The sequence below is a fragment of the Mandrillus leucophaeus genome, unplaced genomic scaffold, assembly GCF_000951045.1.
Source record: "Mandrillus leucophaeus isolate KB7577 unplaced genomic scaffold, Mleu.le_1.0 Scaffold224, whole genome shotgun sequence".
NCBI lineage: Eukaryota > Metazoa > Chordata > Mammalia > Primates > Cercopithecidae > Mandrillus > Mandrillus leucophaeus.
This window is the reverse complement of record NW_012102299.1, coordinates 613,648-640,581: the sequence shown is the minus strand read 5'-3', so window position 1 is coordinate 640,581 and position 26,934 is coordinate 613,648. Positions and strand designations below refer to the sequence as shown.

General features: G+C 36.0%; 1 protein-coding gene across 2 annotated transcripts in view; it reads left to right on the top strand.

Annotated features, from left to right (window-relative positions):
- OPA1 (optic atrophy 1 (autosomal dominant)) overlaps positions 1-26,934 on the top strand; it is a 96,964-nt gene that overhangs the window by 31,142 nt on the left and 38,888 nt on the right. For both annotated transcript variants that reach the window (XM_011981334.1, XM_011981335.1), the window contains 15 exons: positions 2,232-2,285; positions 6,027-6,131; positions 7,811-7,897; positions 8,552-8,665; positions 13,397-13,477; positions 13,597-13,671; positions 14,002-14,073; positions 14,157-14,256; positions 14,595-14,725; positions 16,188-16,260; positions 16,363-16,435; positions 17,710-17,825; positions 18,734-18,798; positions 19,469-19,545; positions 25,888-26,053. In XM_011981334.1, the coding sequence (XP_011836724.1) occupies positions 2,232-2,285; positions 6,027-6,131; positions 7,811-7,897; positions 8,552-8,665; positions 13,397-13,477; positions 13,597-13,671; positions 14,002-14,073; positions 14,157-14,256; positions 14,595-14,725; positions 16,188-16,260; positions 16,363-16,435; positions 17,710-17,825; positions 18,734-18,798; positions 19,469-19,545; positions 25,888-26,053 (1,389 nt within the window). The remainder of the gene's footprint in view (positions 1-2,231; positions 2,286-6,026; positions 6,132-7,810; positions 7,898-8,551; positions 8,666-13,396; positions 13,478-13,596; positions 13,672-14,001; positions 14,074-14,156; positions 14,257-14,594; positions 14,726-16,187; positions 16,261-16,362; positions 16,436-17,709; positions 17,826-18,733; positions 18,799-19,468; positions 19,546-25,887; positions 26,054-26,934) is intronic.

Below are 26,934 nucleotides of genomic sequence, written 5' to 3'. Positions count from 1 at the left end.
TTTTAGTAGAGACGGGGGTTTCTTCATGTTGGTCAGACTGATCTCGAACTCCCAACCTCAGGTGATTGGCCTGCCTCGGCCTCCCAAAGTACTGGGATTAGGCGTGAGCCACCGTGCCCGGCCAGCTGTCTTTTAATATAACATTGTGATTAACTGTGATGTTCCATTAAACTAAGCAGAGAGGAAACATGCTGGTAAACCATGTGTGAGTTATTCATTGTACCAGAAAGGCAAATGATACATTTAAATACTCCTAAAATTTAAATTTATAAACATCTTAACAGTTGTGATCATTAAATACTACTAATCTAGCATAGAAATTATATTTTTAATATTCTGCTAACCTTGTGTCATTTTAATTTTTTATATAACCTTTTTATTTTGCCAAATTAAATTAACCTTTTATAGCCCTTGGCTTATACTAAACATCCTAACTTTTTTGTTTAATTGTATTAGTTTTTAAGTTATTGCCCCAGATGTCAAGTAATGTTGAATTTTCTGTAATAATTTAGGATATATTGCCTGAAGTCAGTATTTACATTTAAAACTAAAACAATTTATACTAATACAGTTTATACATTTCATACTAATTTAGCTACAGTTGGATAAATATTTAATGGAACAGAGTAAATCAAAGTACCTTTTAAAATGAATTGGAAATTAAATCCGCGTAACAATTTTTTATGACCACACTGTTACGGTGTGATGGCATGCCAAATGATCATAATGTGGGATTATTTATTTCTTCATTGGCTTTCAAGATTCTGTTCTTTAGTTGGTGGACTCCTCTCCAACTTGCTTGTCTCCTCACAGTTTAGGAGACTGTTAATAATTCTTGTCCATCCTACATAAACACACACAGTCAAAATGAAAAAAAGCTTCTATCAGCAGGTCTGTGCTTGCTGTACAGGAATGGGAAAGCAATTGAAGTTTGCATTATCTTTTTTCTAATTACCAAATCATTTTTGGAGCTATTTAGGCATAGACTTTTAAGGAAAAAAAAAATGTGCAAGGGTTGTCATCTATATTGTTGAAATAAAAAATTGACGAAATTATGAGAAAGTATTTAGAAATAGAAATTAAAATCTTAACTCTTCATATTGTGGACAAGAGTTATTAATGTCTACCTGAATGAGCAAATCATTTAAAACTTTTTCATGTATATTTGCTGCCATGTTGTGTTGTGATTGCTCAAATAACCAATGAATGAAGATCAACAAGGATTTAAATGAAGAAGAATATGAATTTAACTATATTCTCCTGTGAAATAAGTTCATATTTACAAGTTTTGATTTTCAGAAGTTAGACAATTTTTAAAGGCTGAGGATGACAACTTCTGCCTCTTACCAAGAAGTCAAAGCACAGTTATGTGAATTCGTCATAAATTACATCATTTTTATTATATTTGATTATTATATTTTGTATTTATAATTGTATTGTGACTACTTTAAAACCTGTTATATAATAAAATGTTTTTTAATATTTTATTTTAGAATTACTAGCATTAATAACAATTTGAAGTAGTTTACACAATACCTGTGGGTTTTATTTTTGTTTTATATTCAAATTAATTTTAGTTGCTTTACTTGGCTTCATTGCTATGGATGCATTCTCTGTATTATGAGTTAGCAGAGCTTTCCTTGAAACTGAATTTAAAAGCAAGCATTTGGCTCCACTTAAATCTCTGAAAATGCGCAACTTGTTCTTTGCATTTATTATATAATTCGCTACTTATGGTACAGAAATGGATACAATACAAAAATATTTCCTTATAAGATACACTGTGACCAATGAACTTTTTAAATAGCTGTCAACAGTAACATGTATTTGACTTTTCAAAACACATTTCTGGAGGGATATCAGTGCTTTATTTCCCCAAATATCTGAGTCCCTATGCTTTAGTACAAAACAGCTTCTGAAGAATTTAGTAACCATATGTGTTGATTTCTTGTTTTTCTAACTAGTCTTTCATAAGAAATGACTAGAATAGCAACAGGAAAATGATTGCCTTTTAAGGTTTTTGTTTCTCAATATAAAATTTTGGTGAACTATTTTTATTGATAAATACAGATATTTTTACTTTCTTAAATCACTTGATTTAAAATTACTTTGATTAAATATGCATATGAAGTCAGTTTTTTTAACTCTCAATACTTATCAAAAAAATTTAACTTGTTGCACATTCTGTATAAACCTAATTCTATTCAACTAAAATTATTTTAAACATTTAGGTGTCAGACAAAGAGAAAATTGACCAACTTCAAGAAGAACTTCTGCACACTCAGGTAATCGTGATGACTAAGAAAATCTAGGGACTTTTAAAAATTATATTCGAATATAACTTTGGTGATTGGACATTTATTTTTTCAACAGAGCAAAATTTGGAATGTTAATGATAGAACCTTATTATCAATAGATGCAAAAGCTAATTGAGAAATAAGGAATAAAGATGGAACTAGATAAGTATGGAGTTAACTCATTTATATGTAAAAACCTATTTTGAGTGAATCTTATGCCCAAAAGGAAGAAAGTGGCTTGTCCTTATAAACCATGCCTGCATTTTTACATTGATAAGCTAATACAGTTAAAGAAATTTGAGTTGAGTCTACCTCATCGTTCTAGTGGGCTCTCAGGAAGCTTTTACTTTGCTTCACAAGTCTGAAACCAGACAATGCTTATCTAAAGGTCTTTTTCTGGCACTACTTAGAAAAGCTATTTTCTTATAGTTGGTAATAAAATTATTATTTTAAGGACCTATTTTGTGCAGTGTAATGAGTGGATAACATTCTAGTACAAAATTACCCTATCACAGCCCGGCGCGGTGGCTCACACCTGTAATCCCAGCACTTTGGGAGGCCGAGGCAGGTGGATCACGAGGTCAGGAGATTGAGACCATCCTGGCTAACATGGTGAAACCCTGTCTCTACTAAAAATACAGAAAATTAGCCACACATGGTGGTGGGCACCTGTAGTCCCAGCTACTCGGGAGGCTGAGGCAGGAGAATGGTGTGAACCCAGGAGGCGGAGCTTGCAGTGAGCCCAGATGGCACCACTGCACTCCAGCCTGGGCAACAGAGCGAGACTCTGTCTAAAAAAAAAAAAAAAAATTACCCTATCACTCAATCATCAGTTTTTCTATGTAGGTAACACTGACATGCATTAATTAACTTATTTTTTAAAGTTCAAAGAGTTACTGTCAGCTGGGCATGGTGGCTCATGCCTGTAATCCCAGCACTTTGGGAGACTGAGGCAGGAGGATTGCTTGAGCCCAGGAGTTTGAGACCAGCTTGGGCAACCCAGAGAAACCCCGTATCTACAAAAAAATTTTTAAAAATTAGCCAGGTGTGTGGTTTGTGCCTGTAGTCCTAGCAACTGGGAGGCTAAGGCAGGAGGATCACTTGAGCCCCAGGAGGTCAAGGTTACTGTGAGCCATGATTGCTCCCTGGCCAACAGAGCAAGACCCTGTCTGGAAGAAAAATAAAAAAAAAGAAGAGTTAATCTTGGATCTCTTTTTTGTGAAAAAGTGGAACAACTACAAGTTGAGTATCTCTTATCTGAAATGCTTGGGGCCAGCATATTTTGGATTTCAGATTTTTGAATTAGGGATAATCAATTTGTAGTATATGTTGAGTCACAGATTTCTTTGGTATCTATTTATTGCGTCTCAAACCTCACTATACCCTAGACTCAACTGTGCTCTGAGTGGCACTATATATATGTTTTTAAGGCTTCCTAGCCAGGCGATTCCAGTCTGCAACCAGGGGTAAGAATCATTGGTCACAAAGCACAGCCTCTGGAGCACATTAGAAATGCACATTCTTGACCCCGTCCCATACCTACTGAAGAATCAGAAACTCGGAGTGAAACCCAGCAATCTGTTTTTAAAAGCCCTCAAGGTAATTCTGATGCATTCTAAAGTTTGAGAATTATTGTTCTAGAGCTTTGAGAGACAGCCAAATAGCACATCTCTTCAGGATGGCTACAGATTGGCTTCTGTACCACAGAATGTTTCCATCCCCAGAAAATGTAGACCCCAAAATTGATTTTGTGCTTACAAAGAAATGAGTCAGTGGAAATTCTACCCTCTTATATATCCCTTGATATAAACCCTTCAGTTTGTGCAGCTGTAATTGGCAGCCACTAGGCACTGATAGACTGTATTATGGAGAATTCACTGGGTTTTCTGTATCAATGATGTCCAATAGAAATATGCAAGCCACCTGTGTAGTTTTTAATTTTTACATTAAAAAATGGTAAAAAGGAAACGTGAAATTAGTTTTAATAATATATTTAACCTAGTCTATCCCAGATAGTATCATTTCAATATGTGATCAGTATAAAAAATATTAATGAGGTGTTTTACACTTACAGCACAATCTCACTTCAGACCAGCCACATTTCAGGTGCTTGATAACTACATGTGGCTAGTAGTTGCCGTATTAAACAACACAGATCTAATCCTTAGGTACTACCACAATTTTGTTATATATACTATTACTAAATATAAATGAATAAGTTTATGTAAAAATATGTTTATAGTAGAGTCTAGCTAGTGGTTCTGTCTCATACTATGTATGTGTTCAATTATGTATGTGTTCTTTTAATTTGGCTTGAGTTGGACTTTCTGTAAGGATAGAACCATGATTTCCTGTTACTTACTTTGTTCTTGAAAGATTCCAATAAACTAAAAAGAGTGTAAGGAATATTTTCTGTTACAAAAGGTATGATATTATAAGTTGGACATAAACATTCTGCTGTTTGTAGGAAGGGGTTATTTTTAATAGGTTTTTCTGTATTGTTAATGTTTTGAGAAGAAATAAAAGCTGGGAAGACAAATTAGAAAGGATCAAATTTATTTGAGAAGGAAAATGTGTAGCCAAGCAACTACTTGACAAAAAAAAAAAAAAAAACCTGTTTAGACATATTAGTCTTCTTTAAAATTCTGTTTTTATATCATTATTTTGTGTGTGTGTGTCAAATAGTTGCTTGACTACACATTTTCCTTCTCAAATAAATTTGATCCTTTCTGATTTGTCTTCCCAGCTTTTTTTGTCTTTGCCAGGCTGGAATGCAGTGGTGCAGTCTTGACTCACTACAACCTCTGCCTCCCGGGTTAGCGCTTCTCCTGCCTTAGCTCCCTGAGTAGCTGGGACTACAGGCACCCGCCACGACGCCCGGCTACTTTTTGTATTTTTAGTAGAGACAGGGTTTCACCATGTTGTCCAGGATGGTCTCGATCTCTTGGCCTTGTGATCTGCCCGCATCGGCCTCCCAAAGTGCTGGGATTACAGGCATGAGCCTCTGCGCTCAGCTTATATCATTCTTTTAAATATTAATATATTATCTCTGGACACGGAAATACAACAAAACATAGAAGAGTTTGAGCCTCTGACAGACCTCTATTCCCAACCCTGCTTCTCTACTAGATGACCTTCGGCAGGCTGTCAGATATTCCTTGCTCTTTATTCCTAGTCTGTGTAATTCCTGCTTTTCGGGGTTTTTGTGAAGGTTAAGGGAGTTAATGCGTTTGCAACACTTACTAAGGAGACTGTCACATAATGCATGCTTGGGTACTGCTAGCTAGTATTATTTTATAGCATCTTAATTAAAACATAAAATAATGCGAAGAAAGGGAAGAATCTGAATTTTTGTCAAATGGCCCTGTAATATGAAGACTTAAAATTTTGGTATAATAGGAAATATTCCCTTCTAGAATGTACTTAAGAACTGCTTGTTTAAATTCTTACATTTTTAGTATTTCAGAATAATTTTTTCATTGCGAGTAGCAAGGAATTTTCCAAACGAAATTCTTAATTATGATAGAAAATTACAATTATTTCCACTTTTTGTAAGAGATAATAATCATTGTTTATTTTATTCCCGATGTTTTCATAGATGCTTTTAAAATGTAATACATTTTAAATAGGAGCTATGACTTCCATATTTTGGAAGATTTTAATTTAGACTTTATGCTATTTGATAACCCATCTTTTTCTTATATAGTTACACTTATTATTTTGTTGCAGTTAAAGTATCAGAGAATCTTGGAACGATTAGAAAAGGAGAACAAAGAATTGAGAAAATTAGTATTGCAGAAAGACGACAAAGGCATTCATCATAGAAAGCTTAAGGTATTCTAAGTTTATCTTGCTTATTCTCAAAACTTTACTGCTTAGCATTGTGTGTTCATCAGTACCAGGTTTTAAGGAGCTGTAAAGTATGCTGTCGTCCTTTTCTTTCTAATCTAATGTCCTTGGAGGATGGAAGATCTCTCCCTATATTTAACACATTTTAAAAGTTGTAGTCTCCAAATGCTTGTTTTATACCATGCCCATAAAATCTTTACATGTTATTTCATGTGAATCAGTTTATTTTTCTGAAATATCTAGTTTATCTCTAGGTTTAACTTTTACATAAAATTTTATATAAAATCAGAATTGTTAATTGATGGACATGTAAGTGACTTATCATTATTGCTTTGCTTGTATGCCAGTGAATGATTAGACCGCTTTCTTCAGTTTTTAAAAAATTAACACTTTTTTTCTAAGGAGAGCTTTCTTAGGCATTGTAAAGAATTTTTGAAAAAGTATGTGCTGGTATTGTTACCATCAGCACATTGGTGAACTTATTTATCAATAAATTGAGTCTTACTATTCCCCACCAAACTAAGCCATATGTGCTAAATTGAATTGAAACAATTATTTAACTTAAATCTCATATAAGTAAGCAGGGTTTATATGTAGCAAAACTACAGTAAATCATGGCATATACATTCTGTAGTCACAGTACAAAGATAATATTATAGTTCTAGCTTAACAAACATGCATTAGTAGCTTTGACTCTAAATCATGACTGCACAAAACAGATCGATAACATGACTGTTTACAAGTGGCACTTAGAACTGAGAAAAGTCATTTCCAAGTGCTAATATATGTAGAGTTTACCTCAGAAACAGTATTTTCTCTCATAAAATGCAGTGGCAATGAACATTTTTTATTTTTGGGTGGGTGGGTTGGCAATTGCTTGCCATTTAATTTTTTTAGGGATTAAGAAATGAAAGGAACCTTAAGCCATCATTTTGCTCCTGCCTTAGCATTAAAACTTATCCATAATGATTAAATGCTTGATGGTACCCCTTTTTTTCAGGCCTGTTTTTTTTTGTTGTTGTTCATTCATTCATCAAATAATTACATGAAGCTTGTTACATGCAATACAAGGCACCACGTTCTATTCTGATTCTACAGCAAGAAACGATACAGGATATTTGCCCTTGCTACACTCCTATTTCAGCCTGCCCAGTTGTCAGTGGATACTTAACCACTCTTCCTGGTTTAACCATCTTCCTGGTTTATCCTTTATTCAGATGTTTGCTTGCACGTGCTCTCTATCCTCTTCCCTCTTTCTCCCTCATGCATGCTTCAAACTTGGCAAAGAATAATGTCATTGTCAGTTGGTTACCTGACCACCTTATTTTGCCTTTTTGGTGCTAATGGTCTTTCCTTGCATTCAGTATTAGCTCATCAGTATTAAGTAATAATTTCCATCTTATTTAATGAGAATGTTAGGAAATCCTGAATTAATTAACTTTATTAAATCATTGTATCTAAATAAAATAAACTGAATGATAAATGGACTTTTAATCTGTACTATTTTAGTTTTTACTATGAAGATGTATTTATATAATTTGAGAAATCAATACAGTGATTGTGGAAATTTCAATTTGAATTTATCATTTTTTTCTCTTGACACATCTGTTATTTTTTTCTGTACTTTCACTGTTTTATATTATAATTTTTTAAAATCTTTACAGAAATCTTTGATTGACATGTATTCTGAAGTTCTTGATGTTCTCTCTGACTATGATGCCAGTTATAATACACAAGATCATCTACCACGGGTATGTGAAAAATTGATAGTGAACTTGCCAATTAGCAAAAAAAGAAACAACTTAGCTTCTTAAAAATTATGTGTATATATGTACACATACACATATATATATACTGGATGTAGGCATTTATATTTTTGATATAATCTTACATGTTCCAAGTAATGTTTTAAGCAGTATTATTTGACTATTTTAGTTCATTATAAATATAAGTACATTATATTTATGAGTTACTATATGTGTTATGAAGGAAGATATTTGTGTTATATAGTCATAATATTTGTAATAAATACTGAACAGTGGATTAAATTAGCCATATGCGTGAAATTTAACCTTATAGAATTGAAAATGTGTTTGTAAAGAGTAAACTAGGTATGGAAAAGACTTACAGAAAGTTAACAACCTGGTTTTAGAAACAGTGGTTTAAATTAGCACAAGTTTTTAAAATAAAAATTAGGCTGTAAATAGTGGATCCAATTACTGTTTTGCTGTCCCTATTTTCCATGTGCATACATGTAGCAATCTTTTTTTACAGATTTTAAAACATTTTTTTCACCTGTACAAATTTTAAAAGACTAAAAAACCTCAGAGCAGCATTACAAATAGGTTTAAATTTTAATTTGGTATCAGAAAAATATGAGTAAGTGTTCTTTGTTTTGTGGGCAGGTTGTTGTGGTTGGAGATCAGAGCGCTGGGAAGACTAGTGTGTTGGAAATGATTGCCCAAGCTCGAATATTCCCGAGAGGATCGGGGGAGATGATGACACGTTCTCCAGTTAAGGTAAGAAAATAGGCCGTCTCAATGACGTTCCTTAGGAGAGTAACCGCTTCAATGAGATCTGTTCATTGTGTTGAAATAAAGACTTTTAACCAAAGAAAGAATTGATACGTAGCGTTTGGAATGATCCCTAGTGTGGAAATCAGTAGGAGGCACAGCCAGGAGGCCAGTGCGGCAGGAGGTGAGTGAGGGGAGAGTGGTAGGAGAGGATGTCAGAGACCCAGTTGGGAGGCCTTTGGATTTTATTCTGAATAGGATAAGAGAGAAGTTAAGAAAATGAGAATATTGGAAGTGGAGTCAATGAATATAGATAATTTTCTAGTTTTATTGTGACAAAAGAGCCGAGAAATGAGGCAGTAGCAATTGAATATTGTTGAATTAAGGGAAGGTTTTTAACCTGTTTCCTGTTTAGAAAAAACGTGCAGCTCACCACCAGTGCTTGTTTAATTTTACGTAAACACTCTTTGAAGCTGAAGCAAATCTGACTAATTTTCAACGTGAAAATAAAATATAAAAACTGTTCTTAGAGTTATTTCTAAACAGTACTAACATCAGAATCATCTCAATCATCAGAAGGTCTGTTTTTTAAAAGTCAGATTTATCAGATGAATCTTTGGCCAACAACTTTTTGAGAATGATGTAAACATCACACATAGAAATTCTGCGTTTTCTAGGATTTGACATTTTCAGCTATTGAAAGTTACTATATTTTGTAAATGGAAATACTCCTACTAAAAACAGAATGCTTTCAATAGAATGATGTCTTTTGTTTCCAAAATCAGTATACTAGAGCTATGCGAAAATCATAATAAAAGCGAGATATTTTACGGCAGAGTTGTCTTGGGGCAAACACTGCAGCTGCAAGCGCTGCTGGCAAGTATTGTCGGAGCAAGTGGGAAAAGGGTTAAAGATTTCTATATGCTGATTATAATGATTTAATAAAGGGCGGAAATGATGCAGGAAAGAGGGAAAATTACAAGAGCAAAGTGGCTGAGGTGAAGGAGATTGCAGCTTGGTGTACTAGTCCATATCTAGGCACACTGACAGTTTCTCCATGGTCATAGGAAGAAGGCATGGGGCTGCAGAGTCTTTCATTGAACAGATATTTACGGAATGCTTAATGTGTACCAGCAGCGTTCTGGGCAATATGTTGGTAAACAGCAACAACAAAGAAGATTCTTGCCATGATGGAGGGTATGTTCTAGCAGAGGGAGACAGATAATAGATAATAAATATAATACATGACTGTATAGTATGTTGGAAGACAATAGTGTTGTACAAAAAGAAAAAGTAGAACCAGGCAAGGAGAATGGGGGTGCCAGGGTATTTGTAGATTGCATTGATAAGGTGGCGTTTGAACCAAGATTTGCAGAAAGTGAGGGAGTAGTCATTTAGATATCCTGTGTTCAGCAAGGAGAATAGCTGATGCAAAGCCTCTGAGGTGGTTGTGTGGCTGTCATGTTCAAGGAATAACACAGAGGCCTGTGTGGCCAGGTCAGAGTGAAGAGCTAGCCATGGTCCGGGCGAATGATGACATTAGAGGAATAATGGAGAGCAGGGAGCAGCAGATCAATAAGGCCTTATAGGCCATTGTACAGACTTGCGTTTTATTTTAAGTAAAATGAGCCAGTGCAGGATTTCGAGCAAAGTAACAACAGTGCCTTTTAAAAGGCTACTCTTTTGAAAATAGTTATAGGCAAGATGTAGAACCAGGGAGTCCAGGCTACTGGAGTATCCAGGTGATTCTTGAGCTAGGGAAGTAGCAGTGAAAGTGATAAGAAATGAATAGATGATAAATGTATTTTGAAAGTAGAATTAACAGGATTTCTTGACGGGTTTGATACGGAGAAGGGAGAGAAGAAAAGCGATGGGGAGAGAGAGAGAATGTGTCAGTCATCAGTGATGGCTCCAGGGTTTGTAGCCTGAACAGATTGAAGGATGTAGTTTGCGTGAAGTCTGTCAGTGGATCAAGTTTGGGGGAAGAAGATCAGGGATTCAGTTTTGGACTTGCTGAGTGGTGATAACAAGCAGTTGGGTATAGCAGTTTAGACAGAGGTCTGGGCCAGAGACATACATTTAGGAGTCATGATCAACTATCTGAAAGTAGTATTTAAAGTCATGATCTTACTGGAGAAGATCTTGAAGGGAGTGAGTAGAGATAGAGCAAGCAGTATATTCTGGGCACTCTGAACATTAAGATGTTGAAGGAAGAAAAAATAACAAACGAATGTGTGAAGGCACAACCGGTGTAGTAAGAGGGAAAGCAGGGCAGTTCAGTGCACGCAAAGTGGGGTAAAGAAATATGGAGTAGGGGGGAGTGATAAGTGAGGTCACATGCTGCTGTTCCATCAAGGAAGGTGAAGATAGAAACCAGTCATTGAGTTCACCAGTGGAGGCAAGAAAGGGGAATGTGTGGAAGTTTCCTTCTGATTTCTTCTGCTTACTCAGTGAAATACTAAGCCGAATGATCAGCTCTTAATTAGAAAGGAGAAGAGATTGAAGACTGAGGCAGGAAGAAAAAGTGAAGTCTTTTAAGAGATTCTGGTGACTCTAGGAGTGAATCAGTGGAGGAAGTCAAGTGATACTAGGATTGCTGAGTTGGACTGAAGTCCCTTTAAGTTCTGTGGACATACATTTTAAATGAATCTGTATGATTGTGTTTTGTTTTTTTCGTGTTCAGCTGGTGGGGGTAGGTGTACAGTAATTGGAAAATTGAAATTACCAAGAATTATGGCAAGAATAGTGGGAGAAAGACAGTGAGGCTGATGCTGAAATCTTCAAGAAATGAAATCTGTTTACAAGTGCAACAGGACATGGGCAGCCTAGTGTGATTCATCCAAATTGCACTTTTGTGGGTCTAGCTATGAATTGAACTGTGTTATATGTTACTAGTTGTTCTGTGTGTGGTACTGCGTGAACGTACCAGACTTTACATATCCCTTTTACTATCGATGGGAATTTGGGGTACATCTAACCTAGAGAAAAAAACAAAATGGACCTTAGACTACATCTCATATCATGTTCAATAATCAGTTGTAAAAACATGGGAAAGAAACCCACCTTTTACATTGTTACTAGCACCCTAATTGTAGAGGCTGTGGATGATAGTTCAAGAAGGAATTAATTTTGTTTTGGCAGGCAGAGCGTGAACAGGCAGAGTGTGAACAGGCAGAGCGTGACCAGGCAGAGCGTGAACAGGCAGAGTGTGAACAGGTGTCCTTGAAACAGATGAGGCTGGTCTCTTTCCGGTGTGTCGTTGGTCCCTTAGTGTTTACTGGAGCTTCTCTTTGACCAACCCTGAATTCCAGTGTTTTGTTTCCCCAGAGCAGTGAAAGTGCCAAAATCCCAACTTAGCATTTTAACCTCTTTAGCAGCTTCTTTCTGCTTGGTTTCTTAATATGTGAATGCCTGGAAAGGAAACTGTGCACAGGATGTAGGGTTTCGTTTTGGAGGTTTATTTCTGCAGTCTGTTTTTCTCTGGGATTGTGGCACGTTAAGACGTGACTGCTTGATAACTCTGAATTCCAGTCTTGTCTACTCAGCCCAGTGACACTGCTACACATTTTAAGTTTTTCTCTTGGGCATTTGCCCTGTGCTACAAATCAGCAAATCCTCTGATGGAAAATAGCTACAGGAAAATCCTTCCAGCTTAGGCTGGCCACTATGGTTGCTTTCAAACAGCTGTTTATTGTTTCTTAATCTAGCCTGTTTAGCTAATCTCAGTAGAAGGAGTTGTATAGAAAAGTGGCAATTAGAAGTTTAGAAGTTCTTGTGAAACCACTGACTGTTAATATACATTGCTATAACATTTCTTGGCCAGGCGCGTTGGCTCATGCCTGTAATCCCAGCACTTTAGGAGGCCGAGGAGGGCGGATCACCTGGTCAGGAGTTCAGGACCGGCCTGGCCAACATGACGAAACCCTGTCTCTACTAAAAGTACAAAAATTAGCCAGGCGTGGTGGTGGGTGTCTGTGATCCCAGCTACTCGGGAGGCTGAGGGAGGAGAATCACTTGAAACCAGGAGGCTGAGATTGCAGTGAGCCGAGATCACGCGACTACACCCCAGCCGGGTGACAGAATGAGACTCCGTCTCAAAACAAACAAAAAAACAAACAAAACAAAATTTCTTTCCCAAATATCACTCCTTGAGTGAAGCCTGTCGTAGCTCCCTTATAGTCAGTTCCATTCTCTTCTGTGGCACTCTAGGTTTTGCCACTCTCTTCTGTTATGTCTGTGTATATTTCTCCCAGCATGTAGTGAGGTCTAAAACCGGGACAGTCAGCTCTGTGTTTCCCCACCTACCACACCTGACACACAGTTCAATCTCTATAGATACTGAACGAATGAATTGTCCTTTACCTAAATTCATCTTTGAAGTTAAATGCAAGGTTTCCTTTTAGTGTTTTAGAGAGATGATTTTGGGCTTAGTGCTGTGTATAACCTTGACTGGGGAAAGAAAGAGGCAGCAGCATTTTAGGTCATAAGAGATAAAAGGAACCAGCATTCTTGTTGGGAAATCGCAACATGTGTGACATATGTACAAACAGTACAAATGCAAAATTATTGCCTTCTCAGAAGTACCATGTTGACAACTTCGGGGAGTGCGCCGGCAGTGGTGTGAAGAGACTCTCGGATTTGTGCGATGCAGTAGCCCTGTCTAGACCACGTAAGGGCTGTGGGAATTAATAGTAGTTGTAAGTGCATCATTACATCTCAGTTTTCCGTTACTATCAGGTGACTCTGAGTGAAGGTCCTCACCATGTGGCCTTATTTAAAGACAGTTCTCGGGAGTTTGATCTTACCAAAGAAGAAGATGTAAGTAAAATTCATCTAAGGTTGATATGTGTAACTTTATAACCTGGATGAGCTTATAAAAAACAATTACAGAATATTTGTGAATTAAGATTTTCTTAGAATTTTGTGTTTTCCATTAGCTTGCAGCATTAAGACATGAAATAGAACTTCGAATGAGAAAGAATGTGAAAGAAGGCTGTACTGTTAGCCCTGAGGTAAGGGTTACCATTCGTTTCAGTGACATTTTATGGAAATTAAATGTTTATGATTTCAGATAAATCATAACTTGGTATCGATGTTTAGATTGCTGCTGTTCCAAGATATGTAGAACTTTTTAAAAAAAAAAAAAAATCCAAATAATATATCATTTTGTGGGTAATTTTCCAGAATACTTACTTTTAGGATCAGAGAAAGAATACCATTTTTGTGAGCATCTTATCTGAATGGATGAGATACAGAATTTTCAGAATATATTTCACCAAAAAAATTCTTAACAAATTCCCCCCAAAATTTAGCAGTATTTTTTTTTTATTTTTCCTGAATAGACCATATCCTTAAATGTAAAAGGCCCTGGACTGCAGAGGATGGTGCTTGTTGACTTACCAGGTGTGATTAATGTAAGTATATACAAAACATGTATTTTATTTTATTCCTATTGTGTGAAGCATTTATAATGACATTTAAAACCTTTTTCTTTAAGACTGTGACATCAGGCATGGCTCCTGACACAAAGGAAACTATTTTCAGTATCAGCAAAGCTTACATGCAGAATCCTAATGCCATCATACTATGTATTCAAGGTAAATCATATCAAAAGATTTTACTATACTGATATATTTTCTGCTTTAGCAATCCAAGCTTTGCATTAGTTTGCGTTCTGTAAACATACAAGATAAATGCATTTTTTGCCTTCTCTTCATATTTATTTTATTAGCAAATGAAGTTGAAATTATTTTGATAAGTTTTACGTAAGCATCATTGAAATTTTTATTGGCTAGGATTTCTTTTTAGTAAATAACGTAAATGTATTAAAATCTTTCTTGCTATAATGTAGGCACAGGGGTATAATTTGTGCCAAGTTTTAAAAATCTACTTTACATCTTAAAATTCCACGGTGTCGTTTTGTAATTGTTTTCAGACGGATCTGTGGACGCTGAGCGCAGCATTGTCACAGACTTGGTCAGCCAAATGGACCCTCATGGAAGGAGAACCATATTCGTTTTGACCAAAGTAGACCTGGCAGAGAAAAATGTAGCCAGTCCAAGCAGGGTGAGATCAAATTCTTTGTTGCAAGCATAGATTCTTTGTAAAAGCTCCAGCTGTGATAGGGATTGGTTATTTTAAAAAAAGCAAACAACAAAAAAACACCTTACAACTAAGATTTATTACAATGAAAGGATAAAGCAAAGTCACAAAAGGAAATGGTACATGGTATGAAATCTGAAGGAGATCAGGCTCACATTCCCACTAGTTCACTCCCAGGAGACTCACATAGGGCACATTTATTTCCACCAACAACAAGCTGCTTGTTAGAGACTCAGCTCCTAAGGTTTTCATTGGAGGTTAGTCATTTCGGCACCCTCATGTACCAAAATTATTTCATACTCCCAAAAGGAAAGCCTGTGTTAAAATTAAACGACATTACTTGAGTAGTGAGCCACAGTTATATAGGGAAAGGTTTATATCAGTGTAGGGAACTGTTTACCATTTAAGTTTTCAGATACAAGCCAAAGGCAGGCAGGCCTTTTTAAGGATAGTAGTCTCAGTCCTGCTATGTTAACCCTTTTCTAGGTAGCCACCATAACCTCTGCTCTGCCTTATTTTTAAGGGTAAGGCCTGCCATGGCATTAATGGTTCTGATATGGAGAAGGGGAGAAGTGAAGTAGAAACAAATTTCTGTGGCCTCCTCCCCATCTTTCTTCATTCCTTTCATTTCTTTCAACTGTGGGATAGTGAGTTTTTATTTCTTCTGAGATGCAACTGAAGCTTATTTCAGTCCTTTTTGTGTAAAAGATTCAGCATTAGCTTAGGTGTAACTGATTCTCATCCCATTATTAATCTGAATGGGCTTCAGTGGGTAGAAACTCTAACATATGTGAAAGATCTCTGTGCAAATATGCATTTTTCTGGGTACATAGTCTATGTTTTTTTGTTTTGTTTTGTTTTGTTTTGTTTTTTTGTCACATTTAGAAATGGATTTTTGATCCTAAAAGTTGAGAACCAGTGGATCCATATATTAAAGAAGAAGGTGGGAGGGGAGGAAGGAATAAAAGAAGACAATCCAGCTTGGTCAGAATTTAGGTATTTGAAGAAAGTATGGAAAAATAATAATAGCTACCATTTATTGAGTGCTTCCTGCCTGGCACTGTGCTAAGTATCATATTGTCCCATAATCTCATCAACCTTTTGGAAAAAATTAAGTTGTTTACTTAAGGTCGCATAACTACTAGGCAGCAGAGCAGAAATTCAAACTAAGGTCTGTCTGACTTTAAAGAACTACACATCATTCCGGGTTTTTGATATGTGTGTTTTAATAATACATTTTCAATATAGTAAAATTAAATGTAGTTTTTTCAAATAGCAATGGAAAAACATTTTAAATGCTTTTGTGCAGATTTATCTATTTAACTATATACCTGTATAGCATTATTTTGCTTTCTAAATTGTATATTATGCTTTTAAAACTATGTAAATTATATCTCACATTAATTTTTCCCACTTTTAAAAATAGATTCAGCAGATAATTGAAGGAAAGCTCTTCCCAATGAAAGCTTTAGGTTATTTTGCTGTTGTAACAGGAAAAGGTATGCAAAGATGGGTTATAATAACTTATTTTTAGTTTCTGTCATTTTCAAATAATACAGAGTAATTTTCTTGGTGAAAATTTGACCATCATTCTTCCCCAGGGAACAGCTCTGAAAGCATTGAAGCTATAAGAGAATATGAAGAAGAGTTTTTTCAGAATTCGAAGCTCCTAAAGTAGGTATCTTGTTAAAACATTTAAACATTTTACAGTAAGAGAGTAGCTTAAATTAAACTGTTTTCACTTAAAAGATCAGGTTTTATAACTATTAGTTTTACATCGGATTTCTAGAATTTTTCCCAAATAGTGAACTGTATCTAATAAGCAAGTCCTTAGCTACTTTTTAACAGAGTTGAGAGCAGTTTATCACATGGTACAATACATAGTGGCATGCTTCCTTGGATGTGGACACCGAAAGACAACAAAGATCTCTGCCTCTTACTTTATTTTACTTATAAAGTGGTTTTAGAAAATCGACGCTTTCATTTTTAAATATGTGTACATATTTCTCTTACAATATTAGGAAAGGTTGGAGTGGGGTTGTCAAAGAAGTATCCCTAGATAGATACTGACAGGAGATAAGATAAGCAAAAAGAGCTAAAGACCAGTTGTATTACTGTATACTAAGACTTTAAATGTTGAGTTTCTGGAAATAGAAAAGTATGTTTGTTCCTAGGTTAGTATGGTAAGTCAAGATAGTTCTTGCAAACCATAATCTTACGTGCTTTGGGGAGTACACTGACAACATATAGAACTGTGCTGTCTAATATGGTATCACTAGTTTTGTGTAGTTATTAAAATTTAAATTAGTTGGAATTAAATTAATTTCTGGAAGATGGCTTTCTTCATGTTCTTTTTAAAGGCATGGTGGCTCACGCCTGTAATCCCAGTACTTTGGAAGGCGAAGAGGGGCGGATCACTTGAGGTCAGGAGTTTGAGACCAGCCTGTCCAACATGGTGAAACCCCATCTCTACTAAAAATACAAAAAAAATTAGCCAGGCGTGGTGGTGCGCACCTGTAACCCCAACTACTCAGGAGGCTGAGGCGGGAGAATCGCTTGAACCCCGAGGGGTGAGGGACGGAGGTTTTAGTGACCCAGGATCACGCCACTGCACTCCAGCCTGTGTGACAGTGCGAAACTCCAGCTCAAAAACATAATAATAATAAAATAAAAGATAACATTAAATTTAAATTAGTAAAAATTCAATAAAATTAAAAATGCAGTTCCTCAGTTACACTAGCCACACATTTCAAGGGCACAATAACCCAGTGTGCCAGTAGCTACCATATTGGAATGTTTCCCTCATCACATAAATTTTATCGAATAGCGTTGGTATAAAAGGTAAGAGTGGCTGTTAGCAAGCACATTCACAGACTTGGTGGTAATATTGTTATCGTTTTTGTCATTTTAATATACTTTAGCTCTTGGTTTTTTTTTTTTTTTTATAGGACAAGCATGCTAAAGGCACACCAAGTGACTACAAGAAATTTAAGCCTTGCAGTATCAGACTGCTTTTGGAAAATGGTACGAGAGTCCGTTGAACAACAGGCAGATAGTTTCAAAGGTAGGTTGGATTTTTTTAAAGAAGCAGACAGCGTAAAACATTTTATTAGCTGGCAATCTTTGGCATCCATCCCATTCTGTACTTCTTTCCTTTAACAGTTGCTTGGTAGTTCATTTACAGTTAGACAATATCTGGAAAATAGAAGAATACAAACCTTCAGTTATTATACAAGAACGAAATTTTTCCTTTCAGAGGAAGCATCTCTAGGAACACATTTGCAGAGTTCAAACAGATGAGAACGTTTGCTAGTGCTTGGAAGTACACAATAAATTATAGAGAATTCAGATTCACCCTGTTGAGGGCAAAGAGAGCAGATGTGTTGGGAAGCAGAGCACTCTGGACTTCATTTACATGGCACCATTTCCTGAATCAATGTCATGGTACCATTTCCTGAATCACTTTCCTGCTCAGTGTCTTTTATCTGAAGGGAATATGTTTGCTTTCCCTTTTCCCATATGTAAATCCTACCTGATCCTACCTATTTATCCCAGTTGTCCGTCTGCAACCTTGTATTACTTTTATTTCCATTTTACAGAAGAGAAAACAGAAGACAGAGTAACTTACCCAAATAACTTACCCAGTGGCACACAGCATAGGTAAAAGACCCGGGATTTGCCTGTTGGTGGTACAACTACTGCAAAGTCCATTCTCTCAGCAGCTCTATGATACTAAGCTACTTCAGCTGTGTGCTAATGGATTTAACATGGAGAAACTAGAATCAGGGAGAATAGTTTTGAAAGCTGTTGCAAAAATGAAATTCTGAGACGTTGAGATCCCAGAGTACTAAGGGGTGATAGGCACACTCTCAGAAATTCACTTAATACAGAGGACATGTATTTTAACCGCTTTAACAACTGCATCTGGAAAGAAGGAGAATCATCAAACTTGAACTTTTCCTTCTTCCTTAGCAACACGTTTTAACCTTGAAACCGAGTGGAAGAACAACTATCCTCGCCTGCGGGAACTTGACCGGGTAATATTTGGATACTCATGTATTTTGTATGCATCTTAATTTAGTATTGTGTGCTGACTAAATTTATGTTGAGAGAAAAAGCCGATGAGCTAAATTACTTTGGTTTTGACTATAACTACTAATTTGTAAGAATACATCTCTAGGAGCAGTTCTCTCTGACAATAATTTAAATTATTTATTATATAATATTAAAAACAGGGATTATAAGACGTCAAAACAAGTGTTGAAAATATTTTCTGAGAAGGTAATGAATATGCTTTAAAGGTTTTGTAGAATTCATGTATTCATGTAATTTAGTGGGAGTTAAACATTGTTTTTCCTTGATTTTAAAATGCCCATTAGTTAATAAAACACAGCATTAATGTGTAATTACTGATGTACTAAATTAATATGTATTGATGCTTTCATATAACGTGAACAAGTGTTATGTGAAAAACTGCATTCAACATTGAGAAGGTAGATATTTATGTCAGTTTCTTTGTCCTTATCTGGATAATGGCATTCCTAAAAAAAAGACACTAGAAGTGCATTTTTACTAGTCACGTGTATTTAAACCCAAATTCAGCCTAGTAGCCTGTCAAAAACCTCCTTTTGGTTCTCTCTGAAAATCATGACGGGGTAAATTTACTGTCTTATGGAAATCTTACTTACTTGTATTTATATTGCCTAGAATGAACTGTTTGAAAAAGCTAAAAATGAAATCCTTGATGAAGTTATCAGTCTGAGCCAGGTTACACCAAAACATTGGTAAGTATTTGATATTAATCTCTTTTCTGAAAGACTTTACTGGCCGGGCACGGTGGCTCAAGCCTGGAATCCCAGCACTTTGGGAGGCCGAGACGGGCAGATCATGAGGTCAGGAGTTCGAGACCATCCTGGTTAACATGGTGAAACCCTGTCTCTACTAAAAAATACAAAAAAGTAGCCGGGCGAGGTGGCGGGCGCCTGTAGTCCCAGCTACTCGGGAGCCTGAGGCAGGAGAATGGCGTGAATCCAGGAGGCGGAGCTTGCAGTGAGCTGAGATCCGGCCACTGCACTCCAGCCTGGGCGGCAGAGCGAGACTCTGTCTCAAAAAAAAAAAAAAAAAAGACAGACTTTACTATATGGGTTATAATGAAATACTAAAACTTAGATTGATAAAGCAGTGATTTATTATTACCTTGGCTCTTAGGCAAAAACACAATAATTTTTTTTTAGCAATATCTACTATTGTAGTCTAACCAGTTGAATTTCTGGAAGGTGGTTTTCTTCATGTTCTTTTAAAATCTTGATTCTCTTTGCCTTTTCTTTATCTTATACTTAATAAATACATAATCATAATTTCTGTAAAGTCATTTAGGCAAAAGTTTCATCAAATTGTACTTTAGGTAAATATCAACCTGTCAAAATTGGTTTATAAAGGGAGATTAGTATATATTTTCAGCTTCTCCATTCTGAATAAGAACGGTTAGTGCTTTCTGTACCATGTGGTTAATATGTTATATACAAATCACATTTTGAACTTAATGCTATTAATATTTGAAATTTTTAAAAATAGCAAGTAAATGCACCCTTTTGAAAAATTTTTCATGTTAATCTTTTCTAAGGCAAGCTTACCTTCAGTTTATGTTTTATGTAAGTTTGGCCATTCCTAAATTCAGTGGAATGAGACATGGTAAAACAAGGTATTATAAATAACCTTGACATTTTTGTAGTCACATGTTAATTAACAAATTCCTCAGGCATAAATTATCATTCTGATGAAGACTGGTATTTTTAAGAATTTATTCTTGGAGCACAACTATCCTCACTGCCATTCATTGTAAATATTTTCTGTACCTAGTCTATTGACTCAGTTAAAGGTTATCAAAAGTGAGCCTTGATAGTGGTATCTAGTCTGTACATTTAAATTCAGCATCACTAGTTTCCTCATCTCAGTGCCCTTTCTTCGTCAGTGGTGAAACCTCTTCTGTCTTCAAGTAGTCCACATTTGCCTGTTTTTAATCTCCATTCCTTCTCCAAAAAAAAGAGATCTGATTTTATCTGTTCTTGTTGATTAGTCAAATATTATTATGACACAACTTATGTTTATTTGTATCTTAGCCCAGTTCCATGGCTTTGTGTCAGCTTTGAAGTTACAAAGAGATACATAGGTTTACAGATTGAATATAATACCAGTTGCCTTGCTAGATTGTATGAGGGTATTTAATGTATATAAAAGTGATATATAAACTGTAACAACTAATAATGCTGTTTATGGGAAGAAAATGTGGTCCTTCTATAAATTAATTTTTGGTATCATCAAATGGAAAGGTTAGTTTTGTTTGGACAGAGCAACCCTGAACTCAAAGTATTTCTTCACTAAAGTGAGCCTTGAAAATAAATGTAATTTATTTAATACAAAGGTAACTAAAGAGAATTGCCAAGGGACAATGAACGCATACCACCAGATTGCCCATTGAAAAGGCAAGGGTCAGAACTAGGACATCTGGCTGCTAGAGATTTATTTGCGTAAGCGGCTGGATCATATATGATTCTCTGTTTTTTCAGACTGTAGAGGCTGAAAAAATGTTATGCTAACACAAATATAAATCAGAATAGCAGGTCCAAGCCTTAGCTGTTCATGCCACATTGAATTCAAGTGCATTACACCCCAAATATTTTCCAAATATTTTATTATTGTGACATAGTTGATGTTGTCTTGAAGTTTCTGTTGGTATGTTTTTGTTGAATAATGCCTATGTGATATTTTAGGACAATGCCTAAAATGCTTACAATTATTTAAGTCATAAGACTGTTTAATCTATATTTAGTTATCTGGAAACAGTGTTAAAAGCATTTTATGTCCTAACATGACAGTTTGTTATTTATTTGTAGTCATTCCACTGTCCTTTGGTTAGGTTTTAGGAAGGTTATTAAGGGTATAGATTTGACATATAATACATTATAGTTGGAAATAGGCTCTCAGCATTTTTACGCCGTGCCTGGTTTTCAAGAATGAATCACTGACATTCAGCAGGAGGTATTGATATATCATTAACATCATGTGACCATCAATGTAGATATATCTTTTCTAGAAGGATAGCTAGCTAGCTTCACAGAAATACATTTTTTCAAAAAATGCTAGTATGGTACGTTTTTAGAAATTCTCGGACTTCAGAAATCAAAGATTTGCAATGTCATAATTTGAGGTTTAAAACATGAATAAGTGTTAAGGCAGAGGCAGGAATATGGTAAGGGCCAGGAGATGAGAACAAGAAAGGCGACACAGGTAGCTGTGTACTGTGGCTTTAACATAAATGGGAGTAAGAGGCAGGAGATAAAACAGTTGATGTAAGCAAAATATTAAGTTTATTAGCCATATTCAGAAGCTTAGTATGTATTCCAGAAGCAGTGGGGGGAGGGTGGTCACTGAAGAGGATTAGGTCAGGTTTGCATTTTAGAAAGGTCTTTGTAGTAGGCAAAATGGAATACGGGTGGAGAAGACTGTAAGCAAGGAGGCAGTTGGCTGTTGCAATAATTTAGGCAAGAGGTGTTTGTGGCTTAAACTTGGATAGTGAGTGGTAATACAGGTAGAGAAGAGACACTTGTGAGATACTTGAGAGGTCACGTAAAAGATAGAATTTACAGAATTTAGTGATTGTGTAGATGATGAAGAGTCTGTTAAATAAAGAGTATGTTTATGTTCAGTAATTACATTGCTGGGAGTATATGCAAATAATGATATATTTGACAAAGATGAACACATAAAACCTTTCACCTTGGTTTTTTTAATAAACGTGAAGAAATGGAAAACAATTTATGTTTCCCATTTGGAATTATATAGTATTTGGTTTATATAGAGCAGATTGCTGCTCTATGGATAGAAGTAGCCTTTGAAAAGTATAGGATGTTGACATGGAAAACTAAATACAATATACTTTTAGATTTAAAAAAAGGATTTATAGAACACTATGTATAATTATGAACCATTTGTGTGAATACACCCACACAGTTACATAGACATAATTTTTTTAATAATAAAGCCATAAATAGTGGTTATCTTCTAAAAGAGGAACTATGGGATGCTTCTTACATTTTCTGTATTGGTTGAAATTATCATATGGAATATAATAGTCCTCTACTTTAAAATTTAAAAAAAATCCATTTAAAAAAGTATTTCTTTAATTAAAGTGGAATGTAGGTAAAGTTTCTGTAGATAAAGAAGGCAATAAAACTATTACCTTTATTATATTTTGTTAATTATATTTTGTATATTAGTAGAAGTTATCCCTGGTTGATGGTAAAACCTGGAATCGAGAAGTCACCTATAATAACACAGAATATAGTCCAGGCATGGGGCTCATGCCTGTAGTCCCAGCACTTTGGGAGGCCCCCATGGGCAGATCACTTGAGCTCAGGAGTTCAAGACCAACCTGGGCAACATGGTGAAAACCCTGTCTCTAATAAAAATACAAAAATTAGTCGGGCATGGTGGTGCACACTTGTAATCCCATCTGCTTGGGTGACTGAAACAGGAGAATCGCTTGAACCCAGGAATTGGAAGTTGCAGTGAGCCGAGATTCGCCACTGCACTGCAGCCTAGATGACAGAGTGAGACCCTGTCTGAAAACAAAACAAAACAAAAAACATAGAATATAGGCTGGGAAAATTGTTAGATGATAGCAGCAAGCAATAAGGTAGCAGATGACATAACTAGATGGAGTAGCTTCACAGTATAAGGTTTTTTATATGAACATTGAGAACTGATGGTTCAGAAGAGAGACTGGGGTGAGGAGGACTTAGCTTCTACTTTCTAACTCTGAAGGCCTTTCAACTACTGAATAACTTCCTCTGAGCAGAATTTGAGGATGGAGGACAGTCACTTTCCTTAAGGAAAGGTTTGGAGATAAAAAGAATAGGAAAAGAGAATGAGAGTATAAAATGGTTTGTCATGGAACCGGGTACTGGGAGCACAACAGAAATTGTTGTGATGGAGGGGAGCAGTGGGAGTCTGGAACAGAGGAGAGCCGCTTGGCGATGAAAGGCAGGAGAGGCTGGGCAAGGAAAACTGATAACAGCCGCCTCTGTGGATGTCAAAGCAGCAACCTCCCTTGAGAAAGTTGCCTTTAGCTTCTCAGAATTTGGTAGTGAGGATTTTAAAAAGGGTGTCAGGGATATGGATTGCTGGCCCAGAGACTCCAGGGAAAAATAACAGACTATGTCTCTTCTGAAGCAGGATGAGACAAAAGCCCTGGAGGTCAGAGGCTGGATCCTGGTCTTCAGTTCAGCTTTCAGTTATCTTCTTGAGATTGTGTTTCAAGTGGTGTCTGAAGGGGAGGCCCTGACAGGCTGCTTTTCTTCATCTTGCTCCTTACACTCTCCCACTCTCTGTCATTAACTCAGTGACTAAATTGTCTTTGTTCTTTTGGGCCCCAGTTGTATATCCTCCTCAGACTTTGTTTTCTTTACTGGTTGTAACTGAAAAGTGACCTGAAAGTTAGCAATAGGAAACCAGGATCTGTGTTCATTGATTCAGTAGACTTAATTTTACACAAAATGTTTAGTAAATAGTCTTGGAGGGTAGAAGATGTTGACTCGCCTACCAGAGGAGTTCAGCTGGGCTTTTGGACAGCGGGATATTTCTGCTACCCTGAGATTTGTGTCTATATCCTAAAGGGTTGAGGTTACTACTCTTAAGAAGGATCCCCTGATAAGTAGAATTTTGTTTGTTTGTTTGTTTTTAATGTATATTGTAGTATTCTATTATGGTATAAGTTTATTACCCAAATAAATATTTTCTTGAGAGTTCAAATTAAAATAGTTGTATTTTTTTATTAGTCACCTGTATTCTTTTAAGATGTCTTTCATGGCAGAATTTTCAACATGATTATGCATCTTTTACATTGTTACCTTAATCATGAATGACTGAAAGATTGTATCTAACAGCATTCTATAACATCTGTGATCTGATAAGTTGTCATGTTTATACCAAGAAGTTTTCAGTCTCGGACTCTCCCATAAACACATGAAGTATGTGTTAATACTAGGCAGATAAGTGTGCATGAAAAGATGCTCAAAATTATTAGTCATTAGAGAAATACAACATAAAACCACAATGACCACTATAAACTTACGAAAATGGCTAAAATTGTAAATGACAGACTATACCAAGTGATGGCAAGGGTGGAGAGGACCTAGAACTCTCATTCTCTGCTAATGGAAATGTAAAATGCGGCAAACATTTTGGAAAAAAACATTAAACATGTAATTACCATATGATCCAAACATTCCACTCTTAGGTATTTACCTAAGAGGAATGAAAGCATGTGTGCATAAGAAGGACTTGTACTAGAATTCTCATAGCAACTTTATTTGTAATAGCCAAAAGCTGGAAACAGCCTAAGTGTCTATATACACAAGAATGGATAAACACATTCATGCAACATAATACTACACAGAAATAAAAGGAAGTGAAATATTGCTAGATGCAGTGGCTCACACTTATAATCTCAACACTTTGGGAGGCCAAGGCAAGAGGATTGCTTGAGCCCAGGAGTTCAAGACCAGCATCAGCAACATAGGGAGACCCCCATCTCTACAAAATTTTAAAAAATTAGCCAGGCATAATGGCATCCTCCTGTAGTACCAGCTACTCGGGAGGATGAGGTGGGAGGATGGCTTGAGCCCAGGAGGTTGAGGCTGCAGTGAGCCCTGATTGTGCCACTGCACTCCAGCCTGGGCAACTAAGCAAGACCCTGTCTCAAAAAAAAAAAAAAAAAAGTGAAATATTAATACATACAACAGCATGATGAACCTCAAAATAATTATGCTGAGTGGAAGAAGAAAGGCAAAAAAAGAGTATATGCCACATGATTGCATTTATATAAATTTCTAGAAAATACAAACTAATCACAGTGACAGAAAGCAGTTCCAGTGGTGACAACTTTTGAGGATGATGGATGCGTTCATTATCTTGACTGCTGCGATTTACAGGTATATACACATGTGAAAACTTCTCAAAACTTTAAATATGTACAGTTTATTGTAAGCTAATGGTACTTCAGTCAAGCTGTTTTTAAAAACAATATTATATTTAGATTTGGTGTTTTTGATACTTTTTTATTTCAGGGAGGAAATCCTTCAGCAGTCTTTGTGGGAAAGAGTGTCAACTCATGTGATTGAAAACATCTACCTTCCGGCTGCCCAGACCATGAATTCAGGAACTTTTAATACCACAGTGGATATCAAGCTTAAACAGTGGACTGATAAGCAGCTTCCTAATAAAGCAGTAGAGGTTAGGATATAATTTAATTAAATGGGTAAGAAGCATTATCTGAAGGGAGTAGAAGCTGTGAATTTTAGACTTTATTCGCATCACAGCCTCTTTCTTTCTTTCTTTCTTTCGTTTGGGTCCTTATATCTCATTTATTCTTTACTCCTCATCTCTATGTTGGGACTAACCTTGATGTTGCTACCAGTTACTACGGTTATAAAAATTTACTAATTGTTATGGTGTTGGCCTGAGGGTATTGGTACTTCTTCCAAAGACTGTATTTAACAAGCAAATTTTGCTTGAATGCGAAATATTTGCTTGAATATTTGCTTGAATGTGAAATATTTTGAACATTTCATCTGAGCTCAGTTCTACTTAAATTATCATTTTCTTAGTTAGGATCCTGACAGAAGATTAAACTAGGAATTATTTAAAAAAAAAAAAAAACTACCTTAAAGAATCTGTTTCCGCTACCATGTCTCTTGGCTTTATCACTTAATAGCTGTATGGTCCTTTGCCTAGTTGCTTAACTTTCCTATGTGTTTTTTTATCAATAAAATGGTGACAGTAATATTGCCTACCTCACAGGGTTGTTACAAGGATTAAATAAGTAATTGTATGTAAAGTACTTAGACAATGCCCAACCCATGATAACTGCTCAGGAAATGGACCTGCTATTATTATGATCATCATCATCTGAATTGATCCGTCATGTACATCACCGCATAAACAGTGATTGTTGAAGCTAAGAGTCTGTGTCCTGTGCTTCTGTGTGAGGTTGCTCACAAAATTGAAGTCCATGTTTAAAGTAATTTTGTTTTTCATACCTGTCTTAAAGGCAGTGTCAGTTTCTCGTTATTCAGATGTGATTTCACCCCTTTCCTATCTTGCTCCAGTCTTGA